Source organism: Apus apus, chromosome 3, assembly GCF_020740795.1.
Source record: "Apus apus isolate bApuApu2 chromosome 3, bApuApu2.pri.cur, whole genome shotgun sequence".
Classification (NCBI taxonomy): domain Eukaryota; kingdom Metazoa; phylum Chordata; class Aves; order Apodiformes; family Apodidae; genus Apus; species Apus apus.
Window position 1 is genome coordinate 87,054,228 of NC_067284.1, and position 25,444 is coordinate 87,079,671.

The 25,444-nt window shown below is 39.0% G+C and overlaps 1 protein-coding gene across 1 annotated transcript; it reads right to left on the bottom strand.

Moving 5' to 3' along the window:
* Nucleotides 1–1,335: 1,335 nt before the first annotated feature.
* TSNAX (translin associated factor X) lies at nt 1,336–25,444 on the bottom strand. The gene is made up of 6 exons (XM_051614969.1): nt 25,369–25,444; nt 23,332–23,439; nt 20,785–20,899; nt 18,596–18,726; nt 4,781–4,908; nt 1,336–3,173 (listed from the first exon to the last, which is right to left on the bottom strand). Exons 1-6 carry the CDS (start codon nt 25,382–25,384, stop codon nt 2,799–2,801), a joined length of 873 nt encoding a protein of 290 aa, XP_051470929.1. The 5' UTR covers nt 25,385–25,444; the 3' UTR covers nt 1,336–2,798.

Sequence of the window (25,444 nt, forward strand, 5' to 3'; positions counted from 1 at the left end):
AGTTGGGTTTATTTTCCTCACTGCAAATTAATAGTCAGGACAAAAGTGAACCCATAAAGAAAAATCATTTCTGAGAAAGGAGATTCTAGGAATGCAGATGATTTTTAGAACGCAGAGCTGCCCTCATGAAACATCTGCTATGATGTAGTCCTGTTTTGGCCGTAGACCAAACATATCAATAGCTCCACAGAGTAATGGGATAAGAAATGGGAAAATTGCCATTGCTTGTTTAGCAGCTTGTTTTGCTGATAAATGTCTGTCTCTTTTCAAATAGCTACAGTGTAATTGTTTTTTTGGGGAAAATATTTCCTTGAGCAGGAGGTTTGTGGGCCATTACGCTATTTCCCATCTGTGCTGGTGTTTTACTACACCACAAATGCCCTTTGCTCCCTACTAGAAATTAGTCACAGCTTGTGACTACAGGCAAGCAGCCTGAAGTTCAGAAATCGTGTCTGTCATGAAAAAGTTTTCTCTAGCCTTACAGGAAATTTCAATCTTGAAATTCTTAGAACCTATATAAATAAATATAAATAAAAAATAACCTTTCAAGGCTGCTAGAAAAAAGTACACTTCTTAGACATCTATAATTTAAAAATAATAAATGACTGTACAAAAGCAGAAGCTGTTTGATTAAAGCAGTGGCCACTGTGTGCTCATTCCATGGCTAGAGGCAGAACTTCACTTGGCCAAGCACTGCCACGTGCTGGAGCACATCTCATCCTTTTTCAAACAGCACTATGAACATTTTAAATTCTGCCTGATAGGAATGTCCTGCTAGGACAGACAAAAGACAGATCTCTGGTTAATATCACACAGTGCCTCTAGTAACTATCTGCTTTTGCTTCACACACATACGCTCAACATGCAATTACTTGCAGTTCATCTAGCTGTGCGAAAAAGACAGAACTATATACTCTTACCCGCATCAACTGAATCACTAGTTGCATACATTTCTGGGGGAAAAAACCCAACAAAACCATTCCTTATCAGTAAGCATCCATCTCCTTTTTTCCCCTCCTCCCAACAGAAAAAAAGCAGAGAAAAAACAGGGAGAGATGTAAAAATGTGGGTACTGGTCATGGATTTATTCCAGTGATAAACGTGTTTCGTCATCTGAATCCTTCAATTTTTTTTTTGTTCAAGAGGATCACATGAAGTTTCTACACTACCTAGTTTTCAGACTTCACAGTTCAGGAGAAAAACAGATTCAGGACTAGTAAGTACAAATCTAGGAATGGAGTGAAAATTCCAAATCAAGTCCTGCACAGTGGGAAACGTGCACCGTTATTTACAGCTGGGACCAAAAGGCAAAAGGACCAAGCTACAGACAGTGACGGCTTTTCAGGATTTATTGTAAAAAATAGTATTAAACAATAGGAAAAAAGCCACTCCTTTTTCAACCCACCATGTATTGCTTTATGTGACAACAATGGAAAAATGTGACAGAAATTTATTTACCCATTCCTATCTGTATATCAGATAATCCCAGCTACTCAGGACATGCTCATGGGAAAATATTGGCAGTATCACAGCATATGGAAGTGGAAATAAAAAACATGCAGTATTTTCAATTGCAGTTGGGAGGCCTATTTCCTGGAGTCTAAAGATCACGTTGTTTTATCTGTTTTCCTTTAACATAATGTACATTATCAGACTTTCATAACTACAGATACCGGCAGAAAGCCCTGATTTTTTGCCAGTGGTGACATACCCACCTCAAAGATAAATCTGGAAGTCAGAATGTCTGCCTTATTTCTGTCTGCAATTTCCTTTCCATAGGAACATGATATAGTTCCTGCTAACAGATATTTAAAGCTTAGCCAGCCCTTTTTCACTTATACCAGTTCAACCCCACTGGAGGTCCTCAGGGCAGCACAATGAAGAAGAGATTTCCAACACCCCACCACATTTGTTTTGGCCAAAACCTGCTTGTCCTAACATCAAAAGATTGATGTTAAATATAATTGGTAGGTCTTCTGTTTTTTTCTACAAACAAAACGATGTCAGATTCTCCATTAAACTGTATTACGAAAAAAAAAAAAAGTAAGCCAATACATTTATTCCACAATTATTTTTTGTGGATTTTCTAGCTCATGTCAAAACTGTTAAGTACCAGTATTAACTTGAACAGAGCTCTATTGAAACAGAACCCCAAAATAATGAGTGCACAGTAGTATTTACACAATTAGGTTCATTATCAATTGGTTGAAAGTTGACTTAGCTTCAGTTTCATGCTCAAAAGCATTAATCTGAGAAAACTTAAGTCGCATGGCACCTTTGAGACCACTGCAGTATCAAGTCAAGGGATGAACTTAAACATACACAGGTGCACTGCTTTAGGTGCAACATGAGTACAGAATCCAAATTCTCAGAAAGCAGGTCAGCAGAACTGTATGGATAATGCTAAATAACAGTACCTAACCATATTTTTTTCCCACTGCTGTGCTCCCTGAAAACTGATAACAGCAACCACAACAGTTTGAGGTCACTCACACAACCGACAGTGACTGACAGTCACTGGTGTAGAGGGCAGAGGAAATTTTGGTCATTCTGAAAGAACATACAATGGAGCAATACAGGAAATTCCATACCAAGAGAACAAAGTAAAACATTTGCTCTCTTGCACATCATAAAAAGTACTTTTGGTTACAAATTACCACTGCAAACAATGTTCTCAAAGACAAAACTAAAAATGTCTCTACCTAAAAAGCTTTGAGAAAGGTCAAAATCCCACAAACCATAACTAGAAAGCTTCCTCCGAGTCCTCTTTCCTTCTGAGTTGCAACAGTCTCCTTCTTTTAAGAAAGGCCCTCCTCTTGGTCAATCAATTCTGATTTGGTGGAGAACACATCAGCCAGCATGTGCTTTGGGATTTCAGATCCCCGTACTTTTAATGTGTAGCAGGCATTCTCTACTTTTGCCAGACTCTGTTTCAAGGTATACAGCTTCTTCGATACTTCGTAAGGTCCAGTGTTGCCAATGAAAGTAAAACCATCATAAATCTGACGTAAGAACTGGCTCAGTTCAAAAGGTGTGTCTATGTCACCATTTCCAACACTGCTGATGCACAGCCGCATCAGCTCTCCGGTCAGGTCAGCCACTCCCAGCAGGTAATCTACAGGTGTTACTTTCAAGCTCCAAGTGTGTGGTTGTTTATCATGGGAATTGGAGGTCTGAGGACAGAACAGAATAAAGTCCAATTCAGAGAACTATGAAGAAGCAGTCTATCATGGTTCAAATACACACTAACATCTAACATGGCTAATAATTTAAAACATCCTGGAAAATTAAATTGAATGGCACTTCCATGCAGTGTGATTTCAGCAGTATTTATCTCCTTCCAGCATACTGGAAGGTACAGAAGCATCATTTCCATTTGAGACATGATTTCAACTCTAACATACATGATAAAGATACCCTGCTCCTACCATTTCTACTTGCAAACAGAATTACCACATCTTTGTACCACTATTTTTTTTTTTTTTCTGACATATCTCAGCCTATATGAAATTAAATTTTACATAAACGGTCTGTCAAAAGCTACCAAAGCAATTAAGAATCAAAAAGAGTCTGCATTATTTAAATGAATCACATAATTTTGGAATAGTATCTTGAATTTCAAAATATATTTTCTACAAGAAGCTGATAGGTATAGTCCTCTCAGTCCATTTTATATCAACTGAACTCAGTAAAATAGTTAAAAATATTTCATTAAGAAAACTCATCAAAAAGTTACATGTTTGCTCCTATATCCAAGTTTTCAATACTTTTTATTGCCAAAATATTGGTAATGTGGGAAACAATGCAAACATTCTGTTCCCTTGGTTCCATAACATGGTCTTCACCTAAATTCACAAATCTGGTCAGGGGCATGTATGCAGGGGTTAACAACTTCACAATTTGAGAAAACAAGTGTGCCACAATGGGTTTGACTCTGGTAAGAACAAAGGAGCTTAAGCTAAAAACTTGGCTTCTTTGCAAATATCTTACCAAGAGAATGAAGAAAGAATAAGAAATGCTTTACAGCAGAATCTCTTCAACAGAAGCAGACTCAGGAATTCAAACACTTCTGTACATTACAACAGAATTGCTTTTTGACCTGTCAACAGTCAGACTGAACTGGTTTACCATGGTTGGTGGCAGTAGTTTGTCCCTGTGCAAAAAGTTCTACTTTGGGCAGGCAGGAGCACGGACAAGTCAAAAAACAGCAGACACAGTATTAGGGGTAAGGTACAATGGGACACAAGCTTGTCCTCTGAGAGGAAGCATCAAGATCAACTCCAGCAAAGTTACAGAATGCTAAGACATACGCAGTGCATTTTAAGAGAAGCTGAATACAGTGCCTCCTGTGACTAGTTCTGTACCAGCAGTAACATTTCATTCATAAAGTTCATCCTGCCTTGGATTATTTTGCCTTCCCCAACTTTTACTACATCACTGTACACCAGTAGGCCATACAGGCAGTCCCAGCCATTAAAAATCCCTCCTCTACATTTGTTTGCTAGTATTTCACTATCCTGGGCCTTTCCCCCTACCAGAAGTTCAGTTTGCTCTGAATAAGAAGGATGTGACATTTATAAACTTGTACCCCACAGATTTAGTTTACTATTTGTCAAAGTAAAAGGCATGTTTTAAACAAGTGAGTCAAAGCCCACACATATATCTAATACCACTTCACTATCTGGCCTTATTTAACCAGATGCCAAAAAATTACTAAGTCTACTCTCTGCATTTCCATCCCAGAAAGATGTTTGTCACAAGTGAAAAGAAAAACTTTTACCATGCTTGTTGTTTCTTCTCTGTCTTCTGCTGTAAATATTAGTTGTTTGTTGATCTCTTCAACACTAATCAAAGATCGTGTTTTGATAAAATACTGAAATGAGACTGCCTCAACATATTCTTGAAGTCCTGCAAAAAAAGCAGAATTAAGCTAACAACTCAAACTCTCCAACAACAATCCATGCTCACAATTTATTTATTTTAAAAATCTTTTAAGTGAGACTATTTGAAGATTACTAGCAAAAAGTGAAAACTAAGATAATCCAGAAATAACACTGAACCACAGCCTAACATAATAGACTTCTAAAGTATGAAAACCAAACCAAGAATACATTAGGTAAATGTTTTCAAGTTTTTGCTCAAACCGTATTATTCATTCTGGGCCTTCTGCAATATCAGTATAAAGCATCATGTTACTCCCAGAAACATGCTGAATAACAGATCCCCATAATATCCCCCAGGGGTCCATACTGGGACTGTCAAATACCTTCATCAGTGACATGGTCAGTGGGATCAAGTGCACCCTAAGCAAGTCTGTCTATGACACCAAGCTGTATGGTGCAGCTGACACACCTGAAGGACAGGGTGCTATGTAAAGGGACCTGAGCAAGCTCAAGAAGTATGCCTGTGTGAACTTCATGAGGTTCAATAAGGCCAATAGCAAGGTCCTGCACATGGGTTGGGCAACCCCCAGTATCAATATAGGCTGGGGGATGAAGGGATGCAGCCTTGCAGAAAGGGACTTGGGGATACTGGTGGATGAGAAGTTGAACATGAGCCATCAATGTGTGCTTGCAGCCCAGAAAGCCAGCCATACCCTGGGCTGCATCAAAAGAAGTGTGGCCATCTCGTCCAGGGAGGTGATTCTCCTCCTCTACTCTGCTCTCATGAGACCCCACCTGGAATACCGCATCCGGTTCTGGAGCCCCCAGAACAGGAAGGACATGGAGTGAGTCCAGAGTGAGTCTAGAGGAAGGGGCTCACAAATGACCAGAGGATTGGAATACCTCTCCTATGAGAAAAGGCTGAGAGAGTTGGGGTTGTTCAGCCTGGAGAAGAGAAGGCTCCAGGGCAACCTTACAGCAGCCTTCCAGTACCTGAAGAGGCCTCCAGAAAGTTGGGGAGGCACTTTCTACAAGGGCATGTAGTGATAGGATGAGGGTGAATGGTTTTAAGCTGAAAGGGATGGGATAATATGTAGCTTGTACCAGATTTTTATGCCATCTGCAGCCACCTGCTACAGTGACCTCTCATTACCTACTTAGCAGATGGTGATTTTTTGTATGCGTTATAGGAAAAATGAGATCTAAAAAAAAGGCTGAATGTTCAGACAATAATTCCACAGGTTCTGCCAGTTTTTCCTTATGTGCACAGAAGAGATTTGGGGAAAGCATGTGGGAAAAGTTCATAAGCAGAAAGCTGAAGCTGGCACTGTTGATGGAAAAATAAGCAGAAACAAACCTGGACCAAACATCTGTGACAGGACTAAGCTAAAAAAATGTTTTAAGACAAAATCAGTGTATGTGTATATCTGACCTATGAACAGAGAAGGCATCAGAGAAGGACATTAAAGGAACACAATGTAACATGGCAGAGATGGTTCTAAAAGAGCCATTCTGAGCCATTTTAAGGGGGTGGTTTCACTTCAAGAAAAGCTAAGAGGTGACAATGCTGTATGACACTGCAAGCCGGCAAAGATTAGACAATAGTTTTGCCAATGCGTCATGTGAGAAAATGTGGAGGTACTCAAGGGCACCAGAAGTAGAATGCTGATTCCATTAGAATCATCTGTAAACCCTCTACAGACCTCTACAGGGCCAGGACCTCAGCCTATGGAGATACACAGGCAGCAGCAAATTTAGACTTTATCTGGATGAAATAAAAAGTTTAAATCAAAAAGAAAAGAACATAGATTTGAGTAACAGCTGAGGGTGGAAATACCTCTGAAAACTAGAGGTATTCTTAAGGGAAAATTCAATTGTAGGAGGCTTTCTACATTACAATCACAAAAGCATGATGAGTGACCTGTGTTTTTTCCTTTAAAATATGTATTTGGAAGGTCAGCAGAGCCAATTCAGAATGACAATTCAGCCTACACCCTTTAAGCCTCCGTACAGCAGCAGTGGGAAAAGCAGAAGAAAGATCCAGTAACCAAAGCCACAGTTGCCACTGCACTTCACAATCAGGAACATGCACAGGGAGTTGCAAGGCCAATTAAATACAATAATTTAATCAACTGAATTCAGGCCAAGCATTCTGGGCACAGGCAATAGAAGAATTCTAGATAAAAGCTACTCATGATCTCCTAAGATAATTAACTGCAGAAGTTGCAAAGGTAGATTTTATCACCCATTCTTTTCCTGACTTACTCTCTGACATAGCATGGCCAGTGCTCCGTTACGAAATCTTGGCTTTTCCTGTGGATAAGCTGTAAACGACCAGATACAGCAGCAGTCAATATGACAACATCTGTAAGAATCTCTCACTGCTATCCGTGGAGAAGACTATCACATATGAAGAAATAACTTGGCATTCTACTGAGTTCTCAGAGAAATCAGCTCTCAAACTTTTTGTCAGTTTTCTTGATCAATCATAACTTCCAGTTTCAGCTCACTCTACTTTTCTACTTCTCCACATGCATTTTGTTCTTTTCCAGTATAAGTGTTTGGCTCCTCCACTCACTTATTTTCATGTATCTTTTTTGCATAGGCATACCTATATGTTTCTATACACACACATTGCTTCCTCCTGCCACCCCACCCTACCAGGCATATTCATTCCTCACTCACTGTGTTTAACCCCACCATGTGAATGTTGTGTCATTTACTGTCACCTTTTCACAATTAGGGATTCTGTCCCCCACTATTTACAAGTAAGCCTTACAAAACCTGTTTAAAACTGCTTTGCAACAACAACAAAAATCTATATTTAACTTATTTTTTTCAACTCCTTCTTCCAGAGTAGGTACAACATAACACTTCAATGACCCAAGACCTTGAAATAAGGTGTTCCCATGTGCAGGTAGAAGGATGTTTAAACACGTTATTTTTTAGCTTAATTGTAGGACATCCGCTATTTTCAGCAAATAATCCCCAAGGTGAAAAACACCATCCCATTTCACTACACCATCCAACAATACCTTTCCCCTCATGCTCATGTTTTGGATTTATTCCAAAATAGACTTATTTATGGATTGAGCTGCCAGTAATGCAACAGTTTGTAAGTCTGCCTTTTACGTAATTCTTATTTTTTCTAGAATTTGGACCAAAAATCCCAATTAAAAGCATTATCTTACTTTGACTAGCACTCCTTAAAATCACAGATATAAGGGAACAAAATGCTTAAGCATTTTGATATTTTATTACATTTATTGTAAATTAAATAGCTTATATTAGTTACAGTGACCTGGTATAACAGCTTTCTTCTGTATTTTGAAAATATATTTTGTACATAAGAAATAGTAAGTTAAACTGACATATCTTCTGAGCACATATTATCTACAAAGGAGATTTTTGTGCCTGAAAGTTTGTGCACTTTTTCCTAGCTGTATCAGCTGATATTCAAGACATTTATCCTTGTCTATATATGCAAGCTCTGAGGAAGAGCTGTTAAGCAGTTTCTCTAAGATACTTAGCAAGAAACCAAGTTTCTTCAAAAAAACAAGACACTGGAGTACTCAGTCCGAGAGTCACATGAATGCATAAGGGGTAGGAAAAGACAGCTCTATTTTTAAAATTAGCAAAGAACATTAAATCCTTAATTGCAGGGGTCAGGTTAGGGGAAGAGAATCTAATGCTACCCAAGACGTGCATGTGTGGATGCACGTAAGTTTTAACTCAGAATGACAGATCAAACAAGAGGTGAAAGTTTCCTCCTAAAATTTTTGCTTACTTCATTTCCTCCTTTAAATATCTGTTCAACAGTTTAAAAATGGTTAAAACAGGTTATAATGGATTTTATGCCTCCCAGTTCTTAAGGAAAGCAATGCCAATGCTACCTGCCATCTTCCTGAATAAGTTTCTTCTCTCCCTATTTCTTCTCAAAGTAACTTTCCTTCTATTCCTTTGTCCTCTTTCTTTCCTCTTTCACTGTATCTTTTTGTTCACAGAGCAGCCTGTGCTGATGGTTAGGAGACAATCAGCTGACATCCTGTGTTCCTTTACCCAGCTCCTCCCCTAAATCGTGCAGCAGGAATCACAGGCAAATAGCAACCACTAGAAAGATGGTAGGAAAACATAACAGCAAGTTTCTTTCAGGATCACGACATGAAGGGTGGGGCACATTATTTACAAGGCGAGTCATGTGAAACTACCCACTTGCAAATTCATTACAAAATCAAAACAGCGTAGCTACAAATCTAACTTATCATGTTTAGGCTTGCAAGTTGCATTGTCATTTAAAATAACCAAACAAAATCAAAACAACAACAATAAAACCCCACATATACAACTCAGGGGATAAAAAAAAGAAAACACCCAGAAAAAATTATTGTGGAAATCCCAAACAGAGAAAACCCTCGTTACTAAGCTCTGCAAAATACAGAGAGGATAAAGAACCCAATTCTACAAGCATACTGATCAGTGAAGGGGAGAACTGGTGAAATAAACAAATAATTAGTCAGGTACACCAGCAAGTACAAGCAATAAATTTAAAAGTATTCATACACTATTTATAGCATTTTCCTTCAGAGTCAGAATCCCATTAAGATGGTATCAACAATTCACATCTCAGTCTATTAAGTACTCTGCAGATTTGACAATGATTCCTTACATTCACAGGCTTCTTTCCAGGCACGAGTGATAAAAACTTAAGTAATTAAACTAAAACTGAGGCTGTGAAAATCCAAATGCTTTGTTGATTGTGAGTGTGAAGTCAAAGGTTAATTTTATAACCGTAGACTGACACAGCATAAACCAGCTATTATCAGAGAAAATCATGCTCTGGACATCCTCTTGTGAAAATTACTTAAAAGAATCATTCACTTATGGATGGATTTTATAAAATGGGAATACAAATACAAATAAAAATACTAGAACAAATGTCCAGAAAAGCTTACAAACTTGGGGAGGGGTGGGAAATCTAATCCTAGTTACTGAGTAGTAATTAAAAATCTGAGTCATTATGGCAGTTAGGGCTACAAGTAGTCTGAATTGTTAAGGGAACTGGGGAGAGAAAAAACACAGCTAAGTCCACAGCCACACAAACAAACTGCTCTATTTTATCAATCCAGTTTTGAAATTACTGCAGTAATCAGTACAAACCCAGATGTTATTTGTCAGAAAAACTTTTTTTAAATAACCTTGAACTGATTACTAAAGGGATATAAAGAAATAATGTGTATTACATCTAGCAGTGATTTGTCTAAACTGGTTTACTACTATATCAATAATTGAACTGATGTAAATTCCTCATATTGAGCCCTGAATTCTTTGTTGATTAGTCAATCGCTTCTTGACACATGCTATGATCACCACAAAGTTCTGTTCCTTTGTGGCTGCATGTGTTGAAGTGATATATTTCAGATACTGAAGTGTTAGTACTGTTTATATTTTGTTTAACATTGAATACACATCAACTTTAGAGAAAAGATAATCCCATTATTAGTCTGTTTTCCCAATAACTACAGAAACAAATATAGGTTCCCTATTTAATAGGCACAAGTGCCTTCAACAGTTAAATTACAGGCACAAAAACCCTGCAGAGAACTGCAATGAATCTTTTAAACTCTCATTGCAGAAAACAGTATAATCAAACCTTTTTGTTATTGTTATTTTAAACACGTATACCTATGACAAATGCTAGTTTTCAGCAGATGACTCATGGTGGATGAGAAATTCACGAGCTTTCATTTTGCTCCTACTAGAAGACCTGAGGGATGTACCATGGTGACTTTTGTAACCAAGTTTTTTGTTCTGAAGGGGATTTTTGTTTATTTCCCACAAAAATGTAGTCACTCTGAAGAGCAGCCAATGTTCTACAGGAGTTCTTAAAAAAACAAACAAAAACCCCAAAATTATTCCTGTGAGCAGTCTTCCCAATCTCTTTGACTACCTCTAATTGCCTTGATAATTGATATAGAGTATTAAAAGTCATTCAGTTAGATGGCAACTTTTACACTACTAACAGCCTTATGGGCAAGTGTTCAAGATGCCAAAGAAAGGAAACTCTGACTCAGCCAGGATGTTTAATGATCAAATAAGAAAGATCACCTAACACAACACAGCTTCTTCAGTTGAAAGTCCAGTGAAAGTTCTAAAGATGATGTTGCTTCCATGCAACAGCCTCAACTTGCTAGCATGTCACAAGTGTCAATGGTGGTCGTTTGTGTCTTCCTAACTACAGGTCTGATGAGACTGTAAAAAAGGTACATCACCACTCACCAACCCTTATTTCTCACCACAAGTGCAAAACAAAAACCTAATCGTGATGTGCTGTACTAGCTGTTTCCTGGAATGGAGTTCCTCTATGACACATTCTCCTGTGTGATTTTAAACAAACAAAAAAGGCTTATAGATTTTTCTTGGTCTTCTCTCATGTCCCCACTGCAAATGGTTCCTCTTTAGGCTGGAGAGCTCTGGTCTGTGAATGACTGATTTTAACAGCTGCAGGGTCAAAAAAAAAAAAAATACTGAGCCTGAGAAAAAGGTGTCCTCCATTTCCTGGCTGTGAAACTGAATTAAAAGACAAATGACAAACAATGCCACTAGTTTCAGGTTGTCATGTGAATAACTGCAGTATTTGGTACAATAGTACTGCAGGACTTTAGGTCAGTTAGATTTTAAATTAGAACTAGGAAAGAACAATCTTTGTTTGGCCTGATCTGCAGCACCCATCTTCTACAGACTACCAGCTTTTCTTACTGACTTATGCTGCCCTGAAGGGCTCCTGATGAATGTACGGCTTATGCTGAACAAAATGGCTCATTCAGGGACCAGCTGATAAACAATGCTCACATAGTGCATGCCCTGTTTGGTCATGTCCGAATTCACATTCATTTTCTCAGGTTGTTTTAAGTTTTCTGTGTAAGAACATATAAACCCTGCAGCAGAAAGTGAAAAGTCAGAGGCTTTGCAGTTGCTGACTTTTCACTTTCTCTGGAAGTACCCAGATAAAAAGGCATGACCCAGAAATAATCAAAGGGTTGTAAAAGGCAACAAGCTGAAAGTATCAAGTTTCAAATGAGAAACTTGCAGGGTGAAGAAAATTAGTCTAACAAAGTTTGTTGTTACTCTTGGTGATGTGAGAACACCAGAGAAAGAGTAAGTAACAAAAGAGAGAAACAAAGAAATTAACAGAATTAGATTTGATAAATATTAGCTTATTCACTGCAAATTCAATTAATTTTCCAGTATAATCAGGAAACTTTGTTTCCATTTCTGGCATTTTACCTCTCACCCACAACAAAAAAGAGATTAACTTTAATTCTTCAGTTACATCCTGTTCCTGTGTTACTATGTTTTCCCACCATCTTGCAGAAACCTGATTGCTTCCTTCATGGATAGCATTCTTTCCAAGTTTTAGGTGTATTTTCCCAGGTGAGAGGCTTAAGGTTCACGATACCTCCTTCATGCCCCAAAAAATTACTAATTGTCTATTAAATATACCTCCTATTTTTATTACAGCTTTTTTAAGAAGAAAAAACCTACTTCCACTGTTCTGATGTGCAGAACAGCTCTTTACTTTGGCATGATTTCAGAAATACATAGGTGTCTACAAATACAAAGGTAACTAGCACAGCACAAGTATGAGACGTTTGTTTCATATTGTGAGTGAAAAAGTTAAGAACAATGAAAACAGGTAACACAGAAATCTTTAAGTGGATAGTCCCTTTAGTAATCAGTAACTTTCATCTGGCCTGCTTGGACAGACCTTACCCCGGTAGCATTTCATTCAACATGATGCCTCATGGTCCTACATATTGCAGTTAAATGGCAGTATTCTAGCACAGTTAAAGTATTTCCTTTTCATTCATGCAGACTTAACTGACTTTGTTCAATCCTGCAATGCAGTTTGTTGCAGTGTGATTACACACCTGAAGTGACTCTAAATGGCAAAAGGCAGGAGACAGAACTAAACTCCATTCTATCACTCACAGAACACAAATAGTGCCTGCACAAGATAAATTATGTGCTAGACTGCGTCAATGCTGAACTTTTACACAGAATTTCCTGCATCCCCTTCAGCAGAAGCAGTCACACAGTGACACTTTTGACAAGGTGCTGACATTTTACAGCCTCATCATCTAATCCTATTGAGAGCAAGTGCAGACATGATAAAGAGCTAATGAGCTTCTCTGTGCACACCACTCCACTCACCGCTGCTGCTAGCACAGGTACAGAGTGACCAGAAAGGTCAGCCAACAATGCTCTAGCTGCATCTACTATCATCACCACTGAAGAAGCCCCAGAAGAATTATGGACTCCTCATTCCATACTTTGTCTTATGTAAGGCTATCAGCTGTGAAGATAATACCAGACTTACACTTGCCCCTAGCAGAATCTAATGACCTCATTATAAAAATATCAACACGTAGTTAAAACTATCACTCCAACAGGTTTTTCAGTCAAGATGACCTATAGAAAATAGCTTTAAAAATATCAAAAGACTTAAAATTCTCTCACATGCTCTTATTGTTAAGGGACAAAAAACTGAGTAAGTCTTCAAATAGCTAGAGATTTCATTTAACAAAACCACATTAAAAAGGTACTCCACACAATCCCCCAGAATGCCAATTTATCAAGCTGCTCTTAGTTTTCTTCTGTATACACAAGTTTTGCATTTATGCAGAGTAGATTTAGAACATGCTCAGAATTAATTCCATAAATCACCACATGCTGCAGAGCACCCTCTTTCTTGTCTGTAATACTCACACAGGACCCTCCTGGATACTACTGCTAATTTCCTTTTAGAGTACCTTAGAGATAGATAGATAGATAGATAGATAGATAGATAGATAGATAGATAGATAGATAGATAGATAGATAGATAGATAGATAGATAGATAGAATCCTGAAAAATTTCTTCTCCACCATCATAAATTCATAAAATCTTTCTCCTTCCTTTTCTTGCACAGGGTCTCACAACAATTTTAAAGAAACATTACACATTTCCTCACAGGATATATAAGGTATACACTGCAAATTGGGGCAAAGGGGCAGGAATTCTATATTACAAATAGCAAAGCTTTAAAAATACCAACAAAGCAAAACATTCTAACATAACAAATGAAGAGCTCTACATTGAAAAAAAACTTCATTATTTCAGTATCTCTTTGTTTGCTTGTTTAATCATCCCCTGGGACAATCTGTACTGTTAAGAAATGTGTAGAAAACAGTCATCAGTTTTTGTTGTTGTTCAATTAGTGCTATACTCAGTGTTTGAGCTCATGCAAGTGTCCTTTGGGGAAACGTCCTGCGTGCCATTAGCACTATTCTTAATGAGGGAAAGCATGAAACTCCTTTAGTGCTCTGCCAGAATTGTTTTATCTTCAACTCAAAAGAACAACTGCTTGGAGTAACCCCAAAAAAAGCATTTAACAATTACAAGTGGCAAACAATATTCCCAAGCATTATACTCATAGCACTCTTCTATTTATAGGCTAACAGTTACTATACTGAATAAAATATGTATTAGGCAGCTTTATTACACAGACATGATTCTCCAGTTAAGGCTGCTCCAATGGCTTCCATTATAAGCCCAGTTTTGATCCCTTTGACTCTTTCTGTGAGAGGTAGGGTGGGGAACAGGAGGATGTTTCATGTTTGGTTTCAAGACAAAGGAGAATATTTTTAGGAAGTTTGAGGTTAATTGGACATGCTGCTTTTGAGATATGGGACATAGGCGTTTCTTTATTATTTTTTTTTAATGAAAAAAGCAGTTTAATGGCAATGTTTTTGTTCATTAAAAGCTTTTTAACTACTTCTCCAGAATTTCTTTAAAATACAAAATCAGATTTGAAAACTAGGTGAAAGGAAGGTCAAGACTTACAGCTCTTGGAAACAGATAAAGACAAAAGATCTAGGACTTTAGCTACATTTATTTTCAAATGGTGTGCAAGCTTTTCCCATTGAAAAAAAAAAAAAAAGGAAAAAAAGCAACAATTAAAAAAACTAGACTTAAAAACAAAACCAAAAGCAACATTCTTAAGTCTTAAAACCATTTTCACCCCAATTACAGTTTTTCATAAACAGTGGGGGGCATGGGGAATAAAGCATTCCTTCTTACTGTTGCTCCCTATCTAACTGTCCCCACATTCTTCATGTCTCTAGGTTCTCTATCTCAGCTTCATAACTCTGACTTCAAGCATCTTCACATCTCTAACACCTCTTTGATCCTAGCTTCAGCATGATCAAGATGTACAAGCCTTTAAGCCTGCATCCTCCTTTTTCTGCCATCCCAATGACTAACCGGAAAATGGAGGATTTAATGAACAAGGTAAGAGGAAAGCTCAGGCTAAAAGTTTTCATTTCATACTTTCCATACAGACAAGCTCATTTAAGCAATGCCTAAAAGCATTCCCTGTCTTCTCAGTGACACACACACACTCTAGTACACATTCTTACAAAACATGCACAATGGACACCAGCTGGCACAAACTCCCCTCACAGAGGAGCATCATGTAGGGCCAGGCAATATTACACAACGGATGAGATTCCACAGACCTGCCACTTACTCATGTTAACTGAAAAGAGGGAAAAAGCTAAAAGTACAGCCATTCCCAGAAATGCAAAGGGAGGCTGCATATTTCTATCTTTTCGTTCTGCCCTCAAAACTGCAAATTTCAGGCTTTTGCCTCGGACACTGCATACCTCATTGCTGGAAAGATGGGCAGCAGGGTCTATTTATTGTTCCCCTTATTATTTAGTGTACTTATACCTCTTTGCCATCCTTTCTTTTTACCTAGAGAGGTCTGTAAGATTCATTTTCTTATGTTACCTTAAGACTGTAGTAAGAAAATTCTTTAATTCTATGACAATCTCACTCCCAGTCTCATGCAAGTGCTAGGGATGTGCTGTTGTATATATAACTGTGAGCAGTTCTGGGCTCCACAATTCAAGACAGATGTGAAAGTCTCTGAATGAAAGTCTCTCCCCCCAGAGGAGAGCAAGAAAGCTGGTGAAAGGAACATCCTATGAGGAGCAACTAAGGACTTCAGGCTTGTCTAGTTTGGAGAAAAGGAAGCTGAGGGGTGACCTTATTGCTCTCTACAGCTTCCTGAGGAGGGGAAGTGGAGAAGGAGGTGCTGATTTATTTTCCCTGGTATTGAGTAATAGGATGGTGGTAATGGTTCAAAGCTGCACCAGGGGGTGTTTAGAGTGGACATTAAAAAGCATTTCTTTACCAAGAGAGTGGTCAAACAATAAAACAGGCTTCCTGGAGAGGTGGCCCATGCCCCAACCCTGTCAGTGTTGAAGAAGCATTTGAACAATGCCCTTCAAAACACACTTCATTAACTTTTGGTCAGCTCTGAAGTGGTCAGGCAGTTGGACTAGATCGTTGTTGTAGGTTCCTTTCAATTGAAATAGTCTAATTGCTTTGCAGCTGTGGAGGTATTAAGTCATCATACACATGCAGCAGGCCTCTAACTTCCCCTACCAGAGGTCTGTAGTAATTTGGCCTGCTCTACAAAGGACAAATATAACTTAGTCATTTGAAGGGGGTGAGATTTAAAATACTGGGGAAAAGTTTTTAAAATGCTGAATTGTTTCTGATAGCATCTTTTCAGTTATTTTCTAAAGAGTTTGTTCAGGTCCATTTTGATATAAACAGATGTCTAAATGGAAGTCAGAAATCAATTATGCAGGAGAATCAGTGTAGTTGACTATGTAAGTATTTATCAAACACACTGAGCAAACCTTAACAGATTTTTTTCATTAATTTATTTAAGGTTTCTATGACTAGCTTAAGTTTACATATCTTTATATATATACACATACACATATACATATATGTGTATATATATATATAAAAAAATATATATATATATATTAAAAAATCCCAAACCCTCAAAGTTTTCAGGTTAGAAAACCTGAAAAAATAAAACCAATAATGTTTTTTTTACTCAAAGGAGAGAATCTGGAAGTAGAAACCTAGCATCAGGTTTGCTCACTTGCTTTGTAAGACATGGGTACACACAGAAGTTATCTTGTGATAAATTTCCATGTCTGCTATGTAGGCATAATCCATTATGAATGCAACCTAATTCCAGGGAAGCTGTCCCTTAGTAAAAATAGAGGTAGGTACGCTGCTTTGAATCTACCCACACAAAGCTACATACTAAGAAAACAGAGACAACTCAGGTGAAGCAGCTGACACAGGATAACTAGTTACCCTTTAACAGTTTTGCCCACATGACAAGGCTGACAGCTCCTATCATGAGGTCTCACAAAGACGCATGAGGTAGCAGACCTCAAATGCTATTGTTCTATAGATAGCATTACATGACTCACACGAGACTACAAACTTCAGGGGTTATTCAGACAAGATTTACAAGTCTTCATGGAGTGTCTAAAAATTTTTGTTCACAAAACTGAATGCCAGGATTTTCAGCTTTTATAAGCAGTACTTAAAATTTAATTCCAAATGCATTTTCAACATGTCAAGCTACTCATACTTGGACTACTATTGTTCACAGTTTTAAGTCATCTGTGGTATCTGAATCCTCTGTTTTCATTGCCTCATAACAGTACTAAGCTATAAATATCAGCAAAACACACAAAGACTCAGTGGCTCTTCAAGAATAACTACTTACATTTAACTTGAACAACCCATTGCACCACAGGTAAGAGGACTGTGGAACTGCATTAGAGCCAGTGAAGACTAGCACGGCAAGCTCCTTCTGATCCAGCTTTCACTTGAGAGCTGTCTCACTCTTAACAAACTTCAGTTTGTGCAAGACATCAGCATGAGTTAACCTGTGCAGTGTCTTGTAAATTACATAAATGGTTTATCAAACAAATTCCATTAACATTTTTAAACAAATAAATAATTTAGGGCAAATATTCAGCTCTCCTCAGCTAAATAAGTTTTACCTGAACAAGGAAAGACACACAGGGCTCCAATATATTTAAAACAAGATTGATAAACACAAGACACTTTCATGCCATGACCAAAATGTGAAAAAGCAGTTACACATTTTACTCATGTGTTGCCACAAACGGCCTAACAATTTTAGGTAAGATTCAGTTTGTCAGCAAAGATTCAGCAGAGACATATGATTTGACAGCAAGAGTCATGAAAGCACTGGGGATTTAGTATCTCGAGGATGTTAGTAAATGCTGTGATTTACAGAAAACAGCAGAAAAAGATGTGATAGAAACATATGAAGTCTGATTTAATGCTTGTAACACAGAAGCAGAAAGTACATTGAGTCTTCAGAAGGAAGAAAATGCTCATCTAAAGATTTTAATTCACTAACTTTATCAATTCAAAATGGGATCATTTCACAAGATAGTCACTCCCGCTCTCCTTCAGGTGAGGTAAAGGAGTGTGCTGCACATACTCCTCTCAGAGAATGTCAGGCAGTACATTTGTTAGAACTATTCCCAACTTCAGTTTAGGCCAGGGTCCAAATTTTTCCATTTGTAGTCTCCCATTTAAATCTTTGTTTAACTGCAATGATAAGAAGACTGTAGGGCAATAGCCTCTCTAACACCAGAGCTAACTTTGCTAACAACAAAGGTTATTCTGAGTCCTAATTTTAACCATGGTAATGAGACAAATTCAGACCTGCAGCATGAAAAGGAACCAGTGCTACATAAAGAGAAACTCAGCTTAGTGCAAAAGAGTATACTTTCCCTATTTTAAAATATTTTACCTGGAGATATAGCTCTGTGAAACTGATACATGTCTTCCCCAATCAGCTCTTGTGCAACCTGCTTAATCTTCCGTCGGACAGCATCTAGCTTGACTTCAGATTCATTGAGTATTTCTTCCCCACTAGGAGCACTGCAATTACACAACAGAAAGAGCAGATAAAAAGTATAACACGTTTTCTTTTACTAACCAATACATTTTCAATGGCTTCAAGAAAAAGCAAAACCAATACGGGTATGAGAAACAGTTTAGCCTTAATACCTACTGCAGATTCTAAAACTCTGTACACTCTTACCATGAGTGTAAGCTCCACCAAACACAGTTCTGGTAACATGATGTTTATTCTAGACTAGAATTTTAATTATTGCTTAAGTAAGAACAGTAAGAAGCACATGCAAAGGTTTCAAAAAGCTATCCTGGAAAACAAGCATTATTTTCAAAAGTCCTTCAACCTCTTAAAAAAAATTAAAAATCAATAGTTTGCATTACAATACCTTACAGTATTGCAAAATACAATACATGACCTACTTCTACATGTGGGTTTTTTGGGGTTTTTTTTAAGGAAGTAATTATGGACTATGCTATTCAGGAACACCTGGAATATCTGATTCACAACCACAATATATACTTGGCATTTAAAGTTCAGTTTATCTAATTTCCTTTAAACTTCCCCCGCCTCCAAATAATCTATACGGTACATTAGTTTACAGACTATTTAAGGAACTACTGATACACTGGTCTTGAGAAAACATTTAAAAGCAAACAGACTTCTGAAAGTAAAGCCACAAAAATAGCAATAAGCAAAGGAGAAATAATTGCAAATACAGCACAGAAAGCCTCCACTCTCCCAAACCCAGGAATGTCCCACAAAACAGAAATCTAAAATTCAGAATAAAAAGGAGGTTTCTGTTGTTCTTTCCTCTGCCAGTTCCCAACTATCTAGCCCCTGCAGTGGGAATAGCTATTTACAGTCAAGGCTGTAGCAGTGACTAGAATTATCAAAATGCCTCTTTGCAGAACAAGACCAAGTTAAAAGCAGGGCAACCTCATAATCCCTATTTATAAATGTTAGTAAAATAGTAACTATAAACAGTTACAGCAGAAACACACTGGTAGGTAACTACAAATAAATTACATTAAAAATAAAAGGATCAGGCAGTTTTGTTACAACTGCTAAGACCAATGATTGACACATACAGTAAATATTTTATACAACAGGCTATGAGAAGCTTCAGATTTTCCTGTTATTCTTCTAGTTTGTCTGTGGATTCCAAAGATTGCTTGAAGGCTCATAAAAACAAAAAATATGTAGAAGCTCAAAACTTGACACTTCTTAGGCTGCAAAATGTATTGAAGTAAACAGAATGCAGGCCACCTCCTCTTTGAATTGATGACCTCAAGTGAGGCAGGAGAAAACACAATGGTGAAGTAACTGCAGAGGCAACTAACTAAAAGTAAGGGTTAGTTGCAACAAAGATAACTGGGAGACTGGAGCATCTCTGTTATGAGGAAAGGTTCAGAGAGCTGGGACTCTTCAGCCTGAAGAGAAGAACTTATCAATTTCTATAAATACCTTAAGGGTGGGTGTAAGGACAGTGGACCAAGACTCTTTTTAGTAGTGCCCAGTGACAGGACAAGGGGCAATGGGCACAAGTTGGAACACAGGAAGTTCCACCTGAATATGAGGAAAAACTTTACTGTGAGGCTGACAAAGCATTGAAACAGGCTGCCCAGAGAGGCTGTGGAGTCTCCTCTGGAGATATTCAAAACCCACCTCAATGCAATCCTGTGTAGCATGCTCTAGGCAATCCTGCTTTAGCAGGGGAGTTGGGACTACATGATCTCTACTAATCTCTTCCAAATCTGACAATTCTGTCATTCTGTGAAGGGTGCATGCCCTTCTCTCCCAGCTTGCTGAAAGCCATAAAGTTCTCATCTGCTGTTATACTTCTACTACTCTGATCCTGTTTAATACATCAATAAAACCAACTGAGAAACCTGAACCCACATCTTTTAATTCCCTTAACTGAAATGTGCATCCATTAGCTCACATCCACCCTAAAGGATATTTATGGGACATAAATTAAATTCTCCTCAAGAGAACATTGCAGCTATTAATCACAAATAAAGAGAACACTGGAAGGCAGCTTCCAGATTTCTATGAACATTTTCATGCTCAATGTGACTCACCTGGTAAATCTGTGGAGCAGAAATATTGTTCTTTTGCTTTCAATAGTTATATCACGACTGAGCTTCACAAGCCGTTCATATTTATCATGCCTGGTGTCAAGCTCCAGCTGAAATGCTGCAGTCAATGATTACAGGAATAAGCACGGTTATCACATGTGTACAGTGCAGGGAAAGAGCAGAGAGCCTGTGCTACAGTAACAGTTTACTGGTCCCAGCCCCACCAGCTTTTTCCCCAGGGATGCATTTTGCCAAAGTGGGCAGCACAGCTGCTCCTGCCCAGGGCACAGCTGCCTACTACCTGCCAGAGCTGCTGATTCACCATTAATACTATTTTTGTTTAATAACTCAGGTTTAAATACACATGAACACTGATGATGCTTTAAGGCAGCCCAATCTATTTTAAGGTAAAATACTTGTTTTAACTAGTAAAATCTATTCTGCAATACTGCTGTTCAAGAAACTGACTTCAAATTTCACAGAAATTCAGCAAGATAAATTAATAAATAAACTTGTACAATCATTAGTAAATAAGATTCACCAGTCTCCAAAACAAACAAAAAAGGAGTTTGACTAAGGCAGATACACTGTTAAATATCCACCATTTAATAAAAAGAAAGGTTGCACTTCACATCCCAACTAGACTTGGCCAAAAGTCAAGTTTTTAATATCCCTAGGAACTAGAAGTACTAAAGCAAAGGGAGATCGATTACTTAAAATAAGATTCCTAACTTACTGATGTAAATTCTAACTACAATGAACACAGTGAAGAGAGGATGTGTATGTGGTTACCACAGTCAAACATTATGAATGTTTCAGATACCATTAACATTTTATAGGGCACTCTTCCACTAAATAACCATGAATACTTATACCTAATACATTCCCTGCATAACTGCCTGAGGTGTTAAAATGTCCATGTGAGAAGATGGTGAAAATAAGCTAAGAGGTTACATTTGTTAAGGGTCTGACAAAGTCAATATCCTTTAGAAAAGCGTAACAAGCAAAGCAAAGTTTAGATGAAACTAGAAAAAATAACTATTTCTCATCACCTTGATAAAAGTTTGGTTCCTCTTACAATGTGTGAAACAGGAAAACTGGAGGTCTGTAGCCTAGAGAGAAAGCCTAGGGAAGCCCCAACAGCAATTTCCTAAAGCCCAAGCTCCACCATAGAGGTCCCTCATACAGTGACAGGAACTTGAGGAAGGGTGACTGGTACTTTCCTTCACAGGATGCCATATATGACATTTCCAATGGCCACTTACAAATTTCATCTACCAGGAAATTTTCTATTCTGAAGATATTAACAATGCCCCCAACCTGCACAATCAGGTAATTAAAACTGACATTTAATACATTTTAATCTTACAAAACAAGATACCATCCACTCTCTATATCACTGAGCTGTCATATTTTAAATCTATTAAGCAAAAAAGGTGTTAACTTGAATACCCCTTGGATTTTTATTATTATTATAGAAGACAATTTCTTGTTATTATTATTTTTTTTTAATCTTTGGTGCTACAGGTAACTATGTCAGTTCAAGGACAACATTTTTCCAAAGAGATGAAAGAGAGCAAAATGTGTGTAAACATTTAATTTCACACATTAAGTTGCTCAGACTCAGGTAACATACACAGAAATAGGGCACCACTCTGGTTCACCTCACACAGCTTACTCAATTATAAGCCCTCTGGAGACAACCTTTTCTTAACATTTGTGCCTGACATGGAGAGAAGGACCACCAATGTCTCTGTCAAAAATTTATACTAAGAATTAATCTGTTCACTATAGCACATCTTCCTTCATCTGTCAAGGCTTCACAATTCTGAAGCTCAACTTTGCCTTTTTACAGTTTGTCTAATAAGAAAGTACAACTAAATTTACTGGAATCCTACAAAACCTATTTGCTTGGAGGGAAGTTTACACTTGTTTATTTAAAGAAACTGAAATGTAAGCTAGTCCTAAAAAGGCACTCAAGCTGAAGTGTCAACATAGGTTAGCTAGAGCCTTATTTTTTAAAAATGCATATGTAAGCAGCTACCAACTCACAAATGAATGCATCCAGATTCACATTAAAGTAGCTTAGTCATCTATGTACCAGAGCTAAGGTCAACCTTTTCAGTCTCCCCAAAGGTAGCCATCTCCCCTTCTTGTCCCCCTGGCTCAGATTTTGCATGAGAACTCTGCTGATCTTAGTTTTTCTGCAGCCAAAGGGCCCAGTGACCTGTTGTCTGGCTGAACACTTACAGAGTTTGCTTAGCACCAGGTGCAGCACGAGCAGGGTGGGGAGGGGGAACAGTAGGTAGGATGGAAATGGGAGCACGTCACGAGTCAGGCAAAGCCATGTAAAGTCCCACTCTCAGGACCTTATTGCACAAAAAGCAAAACACCAGTCTCTGAACGTAAGAAGCATGAGTCCAACTAGTTTCAAGTTTCTCCCTTTCTTAAACCCAGAAAGCGGGTTTATTTAATCACTAAATTCTAGTAATGTCCTAGCAGTTTCTACACCACGGGCTTTTATAATTTGCTTTCTAAATGCTTACTTACATTTAAAGGATGTCATCACAGCTGAAGATGGATTAACATTCTCTTTCTCCTCTCTTCTTTGACCATGTGGAAAATTGTCATGCTTTCGTTTTCTGAACCCACCCGATCCTATCAACAGAAAATACACACCAAAATATATTTTCAAGTAGTTTTGCCAGAGCATAAGCAGCATTAGACTGCTGTCTTCAAAGCACTCCTGACTGAAGCCATATTTTACAGGTAACTGGATGAACCTTATTACCACCTGCCATCACCTTCATGATAACATGCTACTTTTTCCACCACAATCCTCGTGAAAATAAGAAAAAGTCCTATCAGTTTCAGAGTTTCGATGGATTAGTGTGGTAGGATCCCGAGTCCTCTTTGTTGTTGTAAGGTCTTCACACCCTTTTATGTTTCCTTTCTGTAAGGGAGTGGAAAAGGCCTGCAGGACCTGACATGCCCACCCCCCTCGACCCCTTTTTTTTAAAATTATTTTCAATATTCAGCTTGACAGGAGTAGTTGTACCCACAAGTTTTTCATTACTGTATTTATGTCATGGGTCTTCAGTAATCAGAAGCAGCAACAAGGCATAATTTAAGTAGACTACAGTTATGCAGCTTTAGCTCCTGCAATGTAACATCTCTTAGGTCCTTATTCTCTATCCATTAACCACTTTCTTCTCTTTTCACCCCAATATACCTGTTCCTTCAACTGGCCTTCAATGCTTTTCCTTAGCCTCCCTTTTCAAACCCTCACCTAGAACTCATCTGTTTTGGACTGTGTTTTACTACTGATTTACACTTTGTACTCTTTCTTCCTTTTGTCCTTCCTTCATCTGGACTGACTCACTGTGCCATTCATGTTTTAACCATTCCTCCCTCTAGCTATGTCCTTTTTGTGACAGCTGTATGCTTTGTGTTTGTAACACAGGCCAAAATTTGGCAAACTCTTACATACAAGCATACCTTTTTGAATATGTGGAGTTCTCTCAATTGCCTTAAAAGAACAAAAGGAAGCTACTTAAAAGTTACATACGAACACTGGATTTTATAATGTTTCCGTTTAATTGTTTATTATCCGAAACCAAAACCAGAAGTGGGCGTAGTTACTTTCTAAATGAGGAAACTGAAAATCATTTTTTCCTTCTTTTCTGTTAGGACACGAGTTCAGGGTTTTGTTTTTCCTGTAGCAGTTGAAAATGTTACAAACACAAGCCCTGAAATAGCGCAGAGAATGAAACTCTCTGCAGCATTCCGAAAGCTGGTAACATCATAACGACCTACAGGAAAAAACAGGCCCCCTGAAGCCGGGGGAAGGGGGAGGGGAAAGACAGAAAGAGAAAAAGAGGATCCACTGAATAACCAACAACTGGAATATCAGAAAAGCACAGACTACAATAACAACAACTCAGCCTTAAATTTAAAAACTAAAAAGGCAGCTTCCTTGCTGCAGAGGGCATTTTCTGGCTGAAGGGATGTCTGTGTGACTGCATCGGCTAACCGAACAGCCAGGCTGCAAAGCGAGGGCTGCGTTACGGAACCTTGAGGCTACGCGCCCTTCACAGGCCCAACTCAGCTTTTGCGGCCTCTCCCGGTGTACGGGCAGTTCAGCCACCCGGGCGAAGGGAACCGCCGGCTGCCAGCTCACATGGCCGCCCCCTCGCAGCTGCAGAGCCTCCCCCCCGCCTTCGCCAGCTCTGCTGCCCCGCGGCTTCGGCTGCTGCCGCCTCAGGGACCCGAATCGGTCCCGGAGAGCCAGCGCCGCCGCCGGCCCCGGCCAGCCGCGGCTGGACCGCCTCTCGGCGGCGGCGGCGGGCGGTGCAACGCCCGCCAGCCCCGCGGCGCCCGCCCATGCCCCTGCACGGCGGGCGGCCCAGCTGCGGCGGGGAGGCGGCACCGAGGCTCAGGGGGCCGCGGTACTCGCCCGGCGCCAGCGGGCACCGCAGCCGCGCTGCGCCACGCGCAGGGGCGGGGAGCCGCCGGTTCCGCCGGTACGGCCGGCTGCGGAGCCGAGCCAGGGCGGGGGGAGAGAGGAACGCGCGCCGCCGCCGTCACCTTCCTTGCCGCTCATCTCGGTGCCGCCGCCGCCGGGCCAGGCCGCGTCACCCCGGCAACCCGCTTCCGCCCCGCG

Coding starts and splice junctions, on each gene's coding strand:
- TSNAX (XM_051614969.1), bottom strand. Junction 18,727..20,784: donor CTGCTCCACAGATTTACCAG/GTGAGTCACATT, acceptor GTGTAATTGCAG/TGCTCCTAGTGGGGAAGAAA. Junction 3,174..4,780: donor GAGAAGAAACAACAAGCATG/GTAAAAGTTTTT, acceptor TTCTGTCCTCAG/ACCTCCAATTCCCATGATAA.